The sequence below is a fragment of the Micropterus dolomieu genome, linkage group LG01 (genome assembly GCF_021292245.1).
Source record: "Micropterus dolomieu isolate WLL.071019.BEF.003 ecotype Adirondacks linkage group LG01, ASM2129224v1, whole genome shotgun sequence".
Classification (NCBI taxonomy): domain Eukaryota; kingdom Metazoa; phylum Chordata; class Actinopteri; order Centrarchiformes; family Centrarchidae; genus Micropterus; species Micropterus dolomieu.
The window spans coordinates 38085-50840 of NC_060150.1; the positions used below are offsets into that span (position 1 = coordinate 38085).

At 38.4% G+C, this 12756-nt stretch overlaps 2 protein-coding genes across 2 annotated transcripts in view; both read left to right on the top strand.

Annotated features, from left to right (window-relative positions):
- Positions 1 to 2508: 2508 nt before the first annotated feature.
- creg1 (cellular repressor of E1A-stimulated genes 1) lies at positions 2509 to 7679 on the top strand. The gene is made up of 6 exons (XM_046051605.1): positions 2509 to 2877; positions 4952 to 5071; positions 5164 to 5277; positions 5855 to 5943; positions 6254 to 6297; positions 6784 to 7679. Exons 1-4 carry the CDS (start codon positions 2581 to 2583, stop codon positions 5939 to 5941), a joined length of 618 nt encoding a protein of 205 aa, XP_045907561.1. The 5' UTR covers positions 2509 to 2580; the 3' UTR covers positions 5942 to 5943; positions 6254 to 6297; positions 6784 to 7679.
- Positions 7680 to 9816: 2137 nt separating this feature from the next.
- The window catches only part of LOC123971238 (NLR family CARD domain-containing protein 3-like), a 427855-nt gene continuing 424915 nt past the window's right edge, over positions 9817 to 12756 (top strand). Inside the window, exons 1-3 of the mRNA XM_046049952.1 lie at positions 9817 to 10059; positions 10798 to 10903; positions 12399 to 12513. Of these exons, the coding sequence (XP_045905908.1) occupies positions 12425 to 12513 (89 nt within the window). The 5' untranslated portion in view covers positions 9817 to 10059; positions 10798 to 10903; positions 12399 to 12424. The remainder of the gene's footprint in view (positions 10060 to 10797; positions 10904 to 12398; positions 12514 to 12756) is intronic.

The following is a 12756-nucleotide window of genomic DNA, read 5'->3' on the forward strand; positions in this document are numbered from 1 at the left end:
GGGCAGCTTGGTAGATACATCAAATCAAACAACCAAACTCAACAAAATAAACATCTTAATATGGCCAAAAATGTTATCGCGATAAAAACATTTCATAACATTCGATATCGATAATTATCTGGATAAATTTCTAATCATTATTTCTATTGAAGAAGATTTTTGCTCATGAATGAAAATTGAAGAAACCAAATGGTTAATTGTGAGGTTAAATATTCTAACAACCAAACTCAACAAAATAAACATCTTAATAGAGTAAGTTCTAATTCATTTGTGATTGAAATAAACATCTATTGACAATATATTGAACATTTGCTATATTGTTATGGAGGAAACTTATGTTGCGATAATTATTGTTTTATTGCCCAGTCCTACACACAGAGAAAGACACCAGTATGAAGGACTACCTGAGCGCGTTCTGCTTCTAACTAACTGGATTTAATATTCAAAATAGTTGTAAAATAGTATAGGCTACTATCATATGAACATTATCCTTTTTATTTAATGTTACATTACTCAGTTACTCTGCTGAATACAGTGAACACTCAGCAAAGGCAACAAAACTCACGCAAGAAAAGCTATGCAAGGATTAAATTTGCCTTTGGTCTGAATGCACAGTAAAAGGGTGCACTGCAAAAACTAAAATCTAAGTAAGATTAATTATTTTAACTGAAGGAAAATATACTTGCTTTTTGTCTGACAAGATTTTTCGTCTTACCAGGCCGCTTTTCTGTTAGAGAATTTCTCTTTTATCCTTAAGTAGCAAGTGAAATGTTCTTGTTTTGTTGTCAGATAATCTTTGCTTATTTTAAGTAATATTTCCCCCGTTTTATTACTTTTGTCCTTGTTTTTGAGAGCTCAGTTTTTGCAGTGTCCCATGACTGTCGGCAGGTAAAAGTTCTGCGTTCAAACTTTCATTCAGTAAAGGAATGTATTATCATCAAATTGTACTTTCAGTATAAAATTAATATTAGTCATACTGCAGTAAATTCCTGGAAACTTTTACTGCAGTAAAGGCAGTTTACAGTGAGAATAAGCAGTAAAGTGCACAAACCTGCTCTGTGTAACCGGACTTCAGGCTTTGTGTCCAGTAGTTTGCGTTGTCCACAAAGTTCCTCCTCGTACTCTGCTAAAATTCTCTGAAAACGCTCAAATATCTCTTCAGCAGCCGCACTTAGTCGCTGCTGGACAAAAACTCTCAGCGTTTGGACTTTAGACATGTTTACAGCAGCTTTTCGTCCAGACACACTCCGTTACAGACACGCAGCTCACTCTGATAAAACACACACTGTGAGGCCGAGCTCCGGCTCCGGCTACTTCCTGCTAACAAGATACGCTAAATTAATTAGCTTCGTAGGACACCGGGAGATAATTCAGATGTTAAACATGTTCAGATAAAGGGAACAGCACAGAGTCTATTCAGACAGCTCTATCTGGACATTTGGACATTTGGGCTCCGTGAAAAATACAGTTTGGTCTCTATGGAAGCTGCTCCGACTGTGAGGCCGAGCTCCGGCTCCGGCTACTTCCTGCTAACAAGCTAACTTCCTTTAGCATTCTTGGCTAACAGGAGATGAAGGTCTGAGGTGAACAAAAGGTCCGGCTGATTCCTCTTCTTCCTTTTCTTTGGGGGTTTACAGCAGCAGGCATCCACGGTGCTTTTATTCTCCCTCAGCGTCTATTAATTTTAATTCATGACATCCATACTGAGACAATCCAACTACCCTTCCCCAAATAATTTATCTCAGTAGAATATAGTGGTAAAGTTAATTTCCCCCTAAATTTCAGTTAAAAAAAAGTTAAACTTTCATTTATTCTAGATTCATCACACATAAAGTAAAATATTTCAGGGCTTTTAGATGAAGATCAGATCATATTTTATGTAGAAATCCAGATAATTCCTGGATTTCTTTTTATTTTATTTTATTTTTCATACCCTTTATTCCTGTGTGTGTCTCCCTGCTAGAGGATGTCCTCCTCTTTCCAGGCTGTGGTTGTAAATCAGAATTTGTTCTTAACAAACTTGTCCGGTTAAAGAAAAAGGTAAAATAAAATAAATAAGAATTTTAAAATGCCACGCGCTCCAAATTGCAATGACAGAGATGCTATTCGCTATATTCTCCCATTGACTGTATTCTCCCTATTACAAGTGAACCAAAATGATTTAATAGCTGTTACTTTAGGATCGAAACTACATAATATTGTTTTAAATAATCCATTCTTTTACTTTTATTAGACACATCATTGATTATTTTACTTGCTAAAAGTCATTTATGTCAGTATTTGTGACAGTTATGTGCTCTGTTGTAATTAACTTTACTGCTGCCTGTTTGAATTTATTCAGTAAAGTGGGGAACAAATACTTTTAAAAACTAAAACATTTCCTCCATTTGACATGAGCCGTTTCTGGGAATCGTCGCTACCGCTTTTATTTTGATATTTAGTTGGACGTTGAGTGAGGACTTCCTGATAAAACCGGCACTGCGGGTTTTATTTTGAAACTCCAGACCGGATCTCCGTGTGTTGTTTATAAACCGTCCGCCTCTCTCGGCACCGACTGTCCTCCAGACTCTGAACCCGACAATGAGCGCTCTTCGGCGGGCTGCGTGTGTCCTCTTCCTCGGCGTCCTCTGGGCCTCCCTCTCCCCGTCCTCCTCCTGCCGGCTCCGGATCCCGCCTCACGACCAGGTGGCCCAGGTCGCCCGCTTCGTCGCGCACCAGTGTGACTGGGCCTCCATGGCCACCATCTCCACCCACAAGCCGGTGGTGGGGCAGCCGTTCTCCAACGCCTTCTCGGTCAGCGACGGGCCGGAGGGCTCCAGCTCCGGGGTGCCCTACATGTACCTGACCCGCATGGAGATCTCCGTGCAGGACCTGGAGGTAACCTTCCCGCAGTCCATCTTACTGTTTGTCGTGTTTAAAGGTAAATAAAGTATCGCAGACTCCCTGTAAACTTATTTTAACTACTCCTTCTAGTGCGTGTCTGCAGCGTTCAAAACTACGTTGAGAAATCAGGGCATTTAGTGAGGCTGCCGTTGGTGTTATTCAGTATAATCTCATGGTTTTACTGTGTTATGTAAAATATGAAAGTGCCTGTTGTGTTCAAAATAGTTAAAGTATCATATTTCATAACTACCATGAAGAAATCTGTAAAGTTTAGCTTTAATTAAGTATATTCCAATAGAGTCCTAATAACTCAGCAGTGTACAAAACTACGTTTAAAAATCACTGAATTTAGTAAAAATCCAATGATACATTTGTAATGTTCCTTCAGGAGCTTGTAACGAGTCTGCAGTGTTCAAAACTATACTGGAAATATCATAGATTTTACTAAAAGGCTTACATTAGTTTTTAAAAGTCCCTTTCTCTTATTACATTCATGTAGTTAGTGTTCAAAACTATCATAAATAATAAGTTATCTATAGAATCCATTTCTGAAAAACTCCTATTTTTAGTGTTTATAATATTTAATCAATATGAAATTGTCATATGCTTTAAAAAGTAACACACAATACTACATTTATAGTATTTTTGGTGACATAAACTTTACCAAAAACACAGATATTGCTAATATTATTTTTATAATGTAGCTATAAACCGTTCACAACTATTATCAATAAACTCTAATACTTTTAAATATATCTAATGGTAGTTATTTCAATAATAACTTAGAAAACCTGAATCTATTGGGGTTTTTTTTTGTAGATTGTACAGTGTTAAACAAATACCACAAACTGTCCAGAAATACTTTAATATTCCTTTAATATTGCTGGTATTTGATTTGTGTCTGTGATACTCGGTACAGAATTTATGTTTTTTGTTACATTAAGGTTTTTTTTAATATCCTGTGGGATCTATGATATAATTTTGCTTTTATGTTAAAATTTAACTTAAAATTGGTTTGTTTAAAATGCTATTATTTTGTGTATTTGGAGCCAATAACAAGTGAAGAAATCTTTATTATTAAGTCAGTTTTATTCCCGTTTCACTCATTAGTTCAGTGAACTTCTGCAAAATGACAGAAAGTCGTGTTATTAAAAGTTATGAAAACACGCAGCTTAGGGTTTATGCAACAGCAGAGTCTCTACCATGACACAGCGGTTCTTTCACACAATGACTCAGCAGTTTGGAGTTAAAGTCAAGTGTCAGAGCTGAAGTCATGTGACAGGAAAAGGCTGCGTGATAAACAGCAGACACGTTTCATTGGTCTGTTGATGTCAAACTGTTGGAATAATGACTTGAAAGTTGCTTTTATACGTCTTGAGTCTGTGAAAAATGTCTGTAAGCTGCATTTTACAGAAGAGGGTTCAAGGTTCACAGTGATTATTTTACATTTATTGATTTGGAAGACGCTTTTATCCAAAGTGACTTTCATCTGAGGAACAACATACACGCATCAAAACGGTCCATTAAACTAGAAAAATTAGGACATTTCAAACACTTTCAGGTTTTTAATATTCGAAGCTGCACCTAAAGTTCAGGCACTAAAAAGGAGAGGAAGTTAAAATGAAACTGATTAAATAGTTTAAATGTTGAGATAGTGAATCAAAGTGTTTGCTTAAGTTAAAATTAGGAAGGAAAGGAGTCGATTAAAGTGTAGGTATTGATATGTAGGTGCTAAAGGCCACTTAACTTTACTGTAGAGTGAATCACTTAAAGTGGTTTAAGTTTAATAAATGAAATTTAAATCGTGTAAAAAGCTCATTTGTTCTCCTGCAGGCAGCTTTATTTGTATAGAACAATTCATGCACCACAGAAACATACAAACAAAAAGTACATCTGGATTGCCGAGGTCAAGAGATGAAACTAAAATAAAAATAAAGTGACATAAAAGTCTTTCTGCAGTTTGTTCTTCGTGTGTGTCTGAAGGTCTTGGCCTTGTTGATAAAGAGGCTGTTTTAACGTCAGTGCGTTTCACTCGTGGTTAAATAAAGTTTAATCCGTCTGCGTGCAGGTGAACCCTCAGGCGTCTCTGTCCATGTCTCTGGCTCAGACTGAGTACTGCAGACAGCAGGGCTTCGACCCTCAGAGTCCTCTCTGCGCTCACATCATCCTGTCTGGATCTGTGATGGAGGTACGCACACACACACACACACACACACACACACCTGTGTAGCCAGGTGGGAAACTCTGAGCAGTCACATGACCCTCCCTCCTGTTGCCCAGGTGAACGGGACGGAGGCGGAGTTCGCTAAGAAAGCTCTGTTCAGTCGACACCCGGAGATGATCGACTGGCCGTCTGACCACAACTGGTTCTTCGCAAAGTTCAACATCACACAGGTACAAGTACCACTACTGCAAATATGAAGTACTACTGGTGTGTTTATATTCGTACCGCCACGACTATACTTACTGTTACAGCTGGTGCCACTGTTAAAACATGTGTCGTGCTGTCGCAGTAACATATGACTCCAGTATTGCAAATTCTACTACTGCAACTACTATTTATTTTTTAATGCCAGTACTGTCTTATAACAGCTACTACAACCATGGTACTTCTGCTACTACTAGAACTACAAGTACTTTAACTTCTGCTGTTACTGCAAATATTACAACAATGATTCTTACTTTAAGTGCTGTCTTTGCCAAACTCTGAATAATTTACTGCAAGAACGTTCAAAACCAACACGCAAGATTCGCTGTTGGTAGTCAGATTATGGTGCTCAGCCATCTAACTTGTTGAAAAAATAATATATATCTCTGTAATAAAACATGAATTTAGTACTGCTGTCGTTACTACTATGAGTGCTGCCAGCCTGCTTTCAGTAAACGGACCTCCCAATTCGTCCAAACGTCCTCATTGTCATCAGCCAATCAGAGGGCAGGAAGTTGACCTCCATGTTCCTCTGTGTTTCAGGTGTGGGTGTTGGATTATTTTGGCGGGGTGAAGACCGTCACACCGGAGGAATACTTCCAGGCAGCGCCGCACAGGAAGCACCACTAACGGTCAGAGCTGCTGGGTCCTGTAGTTCTATTTGTTGTGTTTGTAGTTCTACTACAACTATTATTGAGTCCATTTAAATCCTCTTTAATCCACTGTCAGGCGTCTGAGTAGGGAAAAATGTGCTGAAATGTGTGAAAGAGGAAACATAAAAGTCTAAACCAGCGAAGTGAGAGGTTTTATTATTTGTCAGCTGATCAGATCAAGATGCTTAAATTAATTAGGATATTTGTTTCAGAATTATGAGACTCAGATGTATCATATGTCAAAATGTCTACTTTTTAGGAAAGTAAGTGGTTGTGTTTCTCTGTTCAGGAGGCCGATGGTAAAGCGGGGTCGACCTGTGAGATGTGCTGCAGGTTTGAATCCTGATCTCTTTCTACAAGACAACACGAGATACTCAGGAGCTGCTGTTCATAATGTTTAGACTCAACATCTGCAACAACGAACAATGTGCCTTAAAACATTAAATTTAGTTTTAGTTGATGCACATTTTCAAGTTTAAATTAAAATACTTCTCTTAATATTTTTGTAATTTGGTGATAATTTATTAATAAAATAATTAATAAAAAGTCTTCTGGAGAAAATAAAATATGTTAAAAATGTTTGATCTCCTGATGACCGTATTGAACAAAATGCTCAACAGCGAATTGATTCTTTCTCATTAATCAATCAGCTGATCAGTGTTTCTGGGCTTCTCTTTTGTTCCTAAATCCATCAAATTCAGTCTTTTAACAGTGAATCTCAGGTTTTTGTTGTTGATCAGAGTTAGAAGATGTAAATGTGTGATTGTAAATGTGAGCACAGGTGTGTGAAATAATATATAAGGTGTGTTTTTGTCACAGGAAGCCAGCTGCAGTGTTGGTGTTTGGCCACTAGAGGGAGCTGCTGAGTTTCTAATCAAAGACAAAACAGAAAGGAGTCAAAAATACAATTCAGTTGTTTTCATATTTTTACTGCAGAGATGACTGAATAAGAATATAAAACTATAGTAACTACGTGTAAACTTCTGTCTTTAATAGACTTTAAACGTTATGTTAAAGTCACCAAAATTGAAAACTTAATCTTAAAGTTGTAAAAAAATGTTCCTCTGTACCTATTTTATATTTTGATGTAACAGAAAACACTTTAAATTGAAGGTGTTTCTCTTTTTCTTGCTTTGGTTTGGTTTCGTGGCTGCGTGCAGCTCAACACACCAAACTCCATTTAGTAAAACTAAGATTTAAGGTGTGTGATTTTATAGGATTTGCACTAGAAAGCAACAGCAACAAGCTGCACTTTATAACTTTGTCATGGATGACGAGAGTGAACAGAAATATTCAGAAAGATATTTGATTACAGGAGTATTATGAGAAAATGTTGATCTACAGATGCCATTAATAAAGCTTATAACTATTTCTACAAAACAGCTTTTACTACAAGAGAAGTGAAAAGTTATTTTAATGACTACATCGCCCTTTTCAGGCCGGTGAGCCGGTGATCTTGAATGTTTCTTCTCACTTCTGAAAGCAGATCAGTAACTTTAATCACAACTTCTAAAGTCGAATGAATCTGTTGCATGTGTGATGCCTTAAACTTTGTTTTACTTCAGTAACTTTACAATAATCAGCTTTTTCATGCTGGTGGAAAATATATGCTTTCACAACATCATAAGAAGACTCTGCTGTGAAATTGTATTTTTTTAAAAAGGAATATAAACTGGTGATTTGTATGAATAAAGTTTGTGCTTACAACACAAAAAGTTTACATTCTTTCCCCAGTAGATTTACTGAAACTTCTTTTTAATCCATGGTGAAGATGTTGGTTTTGTGGTCTACAAGGGACGCTATGAACAGGCATTTAAATTTAATTGTTTACATTTTAATAGAGGAATTGGAGATGCTTCACCGCCGGAGCTGCCCCGTGATGGATCTCAGGCCTGGAGAGGTAAACAGTGGTGCAAAGTAACTAGTGTTACTATTACTCAAGTTCTGCTTGCATAGGCCAAAAGTAATGTTCACCACAGTTAAGGTAGTTTACAGAGGCTACATCCATTTCACAAAGCAAGCAAAAAAAATAAATGCTTTTATTCTACTGTCGGCTAATGTTGCATATTATTCACTGCACTGAATTGAGAATGTCTAAACAAAACGAGCATAAAGTTTCCCTTGTAAAGCAAACAGTTATTTGGCGATTGTCTGACGGAGTCGATCACTTGGTCGTCTGTGTTACTGTTTGGAAGCTGGATCCAGACAGACGGTCACCTTTTTCAAGTAAGCTGCTCCTACAAATATCTAGTGTAAGATGAAGATCAGTGTAACACGTCGCTCGCCTCAACGTTACATCTACTGGACTCCAAATGTTAACCTGAATGCAGCGTTGAGTCGCCCTCCTTAAAGGGTAAATTATTATCCCAGCAATTTAATAATGCATTTAAACAGAACTTTTCATACACAGAAAGCAATAACAGCAGCCTGCTGGTCCGTCCCTCTTTATAATGCACAGATGGTGGCCTACTGTCACTGTAAGTATTTTGTTTTGGGTGAAGTCAGGTAAAGACTTTTTAAACAACCTAAATCAGAATGTATTAAAATTGTATGTATTTTTTTTTTTTTTAAATACGTTGTTGTGAAGACATCTATGGTGAAACAAAGCCAATTTATTTCTTTATTATCAAATTGTTTATCTTTAAACATCATCTTTAAGCAATCAGGAAGAGTGGGACACTTTGTTAGATAAAATTGGGACACTATATTATTTAAAGTTAAAATTAAACACATGAGAAATACTTTTTACAACATTTAATAACGCATTATTAGGCATTTTAATATTATATTAACATTTAACAGCATATATAATGTGTTAGTGCAAAGTAACTCAAAGAGATATAATTTAGTTAAAAATATTCAACAATATTGCGAGTAGCCTAAAAGCAAAATGTCTTCAGTTTATTAATAAGTAAGTAACTTATTAAATGTGTTTCTGAAACTATTTGAAGCTTTTACCTGATGCCTCTCAGCAGCCCTTTCACTCACTTCTGTAATGTCTATTTCAGGGTGTTTTATGCCTTGGCTGAAAACCTTACTTTAGGTTCCTGTCCTTTATATAACCTCCGCTGCCTTCTCTCTTCCCTCCACCTGTTGAGTTTTCTTCCCTTCCTACATTGTCGTCCTTCTCCGTATGTCCTGTCCCCCTTTCACTAATCCCTCTCTCTTTCTGTTCCTCTTTGCATGGGTGCCATCTTTTGTGTAGCCTGGTGTATTTAATACATTACCAACCATAAATGTGGTAGTCAGATACATAATTCTTACCAACAACTTTAAAATGTTTAATTTATCACCCTAATAATTTTATATATATTTACACTTGCCGGGTGGTTTACCACGAGGTCCCAGGGGTCAAGCAATTTGAAAAAGAGCTACAGGACCACTTCTTTGATGTCACACCAATCACAACCTCTGTTTCATATCCAACAGACATTCAACAACAACACAATAACAATTGTTGTGATTGGCTTACAAAATTAACCCTGTACAGGACCCATAAGCGTCCCACTCAACCTGAATCCACCCTAGATATTAGCAGACAGCGGTCTGGTAATATAATTATACTGGAATATTGTATTTCGCTATCAGCTTATTAATGTGGTCACAATGGACTAGTGGGTTTCACTTTCATGACGCCCTAAAGGTGAGTTCGAATCCTGTACAGACCAGTTGTTTTCTACCTTTTTAAAGGGGCTTACTAGTTCTTGTAAGTGCAACATCTTTACTTAAACAGACTCAAAAGACGAAATTGTGTTGAGTTTATACATTTTATTGCAGATATTCAGCCGTTCACAGGAAGGACAATCTGCTCTCTTCCTGTTTTGAACATGTCCTGAAACATGAAGCAACCTTGCAGACTGAGGGTTCCTACTCGGTTTCTGACGATGTAACGAACAAAGCGGACAGCTACATATTCTCTTCCTGTTTCCAACAGCTGTCGTTTCTACGACAAACACAGACGGTCACCGGTTAACGGGGCCACTCGTTAAACCGAAACACCGGTCGTCGTGGCGCAGCTTCATTTCTCTGTGATGTTACCGACACTTTTACGCCTCTTTGCTCATCTTGTTGGCTTATTGCTGTGAGCGGGTTGCAGTAAGTTATAGTGGGATTCAAATTATTTCTGTCTTTCTGTTGGATTTCGTATTTTGGTTGGAACTTTACTTTCACTTCTCGTGGTCGTCGTGGCGCAGCTTCTTTTCTCCGTGTAAAAAACATCCCCGACAATAATTTATTCTCCTCCAAGTACTGCTTACAACGCTATAATATTCTCTGTGGGTTTCATGCTGTTTGTGCAGGTGAATCAATCTCAATCTCGTTTATTGGGAATTTGAGCAGCTCTGGTCAGTGACTCTATCAGATTGTTAACAGAAAACATTTCAGAGTTCCAGGAAATATTGTACTTTTTACTCGATTGATCTGACAGCTTAAGATTTTACAAACCAATCTTGTGACCACCTTATAAAATATGATTAACCTTATAAAATATGATTAATCTAGCATATGAAATATGAAATGTAGGTAAGCATTTATGTTAACTCATTTGGATTAAGCAAAGTGAAATAAAACCATTTTCTGATATTACACCGCTGTGGTTAAGGTTTGATTAGGACTAATGTTCGTGTATTCATTATAATGGTATTTACTAGTACAGGCTAATATATAACACTAGTACTAATTCTGGCTGGACAAAACAGCATGCACGCACAAAAACACTGCCAAGTCTTGACAAAGCTGAGATGAGTACACACCAGTAAATAAAACCTCATGTTATCTTATGGTGACATTCTGCCCCAGTTGCAAACCCTTCATACCTGCCTGCATCCATTACAGGTGCAGCTCTGACTCCAGGAAACAGCTCACCGGTGTCGAAGCCTTTTCTCTGCTGCCGTCGAGTGAGAGTCTGCTTCATCAACACTTTGGGCGTTTTGAAGAAACTGTAAGTTGCTTTGTTTGATAGTTTAACACCAAGTTTCCAGTTCCACTGGATTCTGCTCTATACGGAGACGTTTACCAGCACAGGGGAGCTCAGAGTTAATTTCTTCTTAACCTGCTGCGTTTCGACCAAAAGTCCCCAGATCTCTTTTCAAGGAACTAAAAGGTTCCTTCAGCCCACTGTTGTGTGCGTTTCCACCTGTGAAGATTAGGAAAATTAACCAGCTGACGTAGGCCTGGCTGTACACAGCGATGCACCGGCATCATTATTTGTAACCAAGATCCATGAGCAACATTTAAAATGAACATCAGATTTGACTGAAATATAAGGAAGTAGTACAGGCTGTGCTCGACCATTAAAGCAGCTTTTTTGTGTGGGAGTAAAATGAAGAGACGCGCGATAAAGTTGTAAATGCTCCGTGTTTTTATAACGCCTTTCTAGTCTTTTCGACCACTCAAAGCGCTTTTACACTACATCTGCATTCAAACACTGAGCCTAAGTACTCAAACAGAAACTAACATTCACACACAGGGGGAACAGCCCCACCAGGGGCAATTTTGGGTTCAGTATCTTGCCTACGGATATTTGGACATGGGGGATTGAACCTCAGACTTTCCGATTAACGGGTAACCCGCTCTGCCTCCTGAGCCACAGTACACATTTAATAATCACGTGGATAAAACCATAAAGTTCATAAAAGAACTCCAGCACAGAGAAAGCAACACTAAAATAGACAGTTTGGAAGGTTATTAAAAAATTTCCAGCCGACAAGAGTTGCACATCAGCTGCAGCATCACGTCAGTGTCGCCTGAGCGTCGGAGGATGTTTAACCAGCTTTATTACCTGCTGTAATCAGCAGTTCCGCTTGTTTTGGAGAGGAAGAGACCGACTTCAGCTCTGTGGAAAAACTTGATGAAAAAACTTGAACAACAACATCGTAACTCAGCTCAGCTGTTCGCTGTAAACACACCGCTGCACGCTGGCTGCTGTTTCCCAGCGATACATTTAATGCCGATGTAGCTACAACTCCGGCGGACATCAGCGAGACTCGTGTGGCTCTCTGACTGTTGATTGTGATTTATTGGTTTGCAACCAATAGTGGAAAAGTGGAGCAGTAACAGACAAACAGCCAGTTAAAGCCAGTAGCCTCTACTCGCCCATTTAGAAATTCACTGCAAGGCAAGCCCCCCAAAGTACTGGTACTTTCGGAAAGTACTATCCCCGTAGCAGGGACTTTTTGGTGGGTAAAATAAAGACCCCAGAAGTAAATTTAGACCCTGTTCCCTTCGGTGGAAACGCAGTGAGTTCCTCCGAAGGTTCCTAGTTCCTGGTAAAGTTCCTTTGGTCAAAACGCAGCTTTACTGTATTGTCTGTTCTGCAGCTTTGCAAAGACAACACAAAAATACAGTAAATACACGTCTCTCAACACCTATATAAGTAAGCACATTAACTTGATTTGAGTTGATGTGCAGATGAATGATTTGTGTTTCCTCTCCAGGTGAAAGTGGATGTGAGTTGAGCAGCATGAGTCAGTGTGAGGACAGAGAGGAGGGAGTCCCTCCCTCTAAAAGCACTCTGTGTGGGGAACATGACAGCCAGACCAAAGCTCAGAGGTGAGATGAGGATCTCTAACTGTCCAGGACTCAAATCGCAGTCCTGGTTCTGTGTAAAAACACATTATGTTCAGCTGAGGATAAAATGAGGCTTCAGCAGTCTGAGATCCACAAATCAAGTTCAAGTCTTTTTAGTCTGAAACTAACCTAATCTCTAACCTCTTTGGATTTTGTCTTAAAATGCTTCACCTACCAAAGTCTGTAAACAGCAGTCAGGATATTTGTGGTGAGTCTAGAAATGCA

Excerpts from the sequence above, each read along its gene's own strand:
- creg1 (XM_046051605.1), top strand. The coding sequence starts at position 2,581 with ATGAGCGCTCTTCGGCGGGCTGCGTGTGTCCTCTTCCTCGGCGTCCTC. Across the intron at positions 2,878-4,951 it reads TCTCCGTGCAGGACCTGGAG|GTGAACCCTCAGGCGTCTCT; the intron begins GTAACCTTCCCG and ends GTCTGCGTGCAG. Across the intron at positions 5,278-5,854 it reads CAAAGTTCAACATCACACAG|GTGTGGGTGTTGGATTATTT; the intron begins GTACAAGTACCA and ends TCTGTGTTTCAG.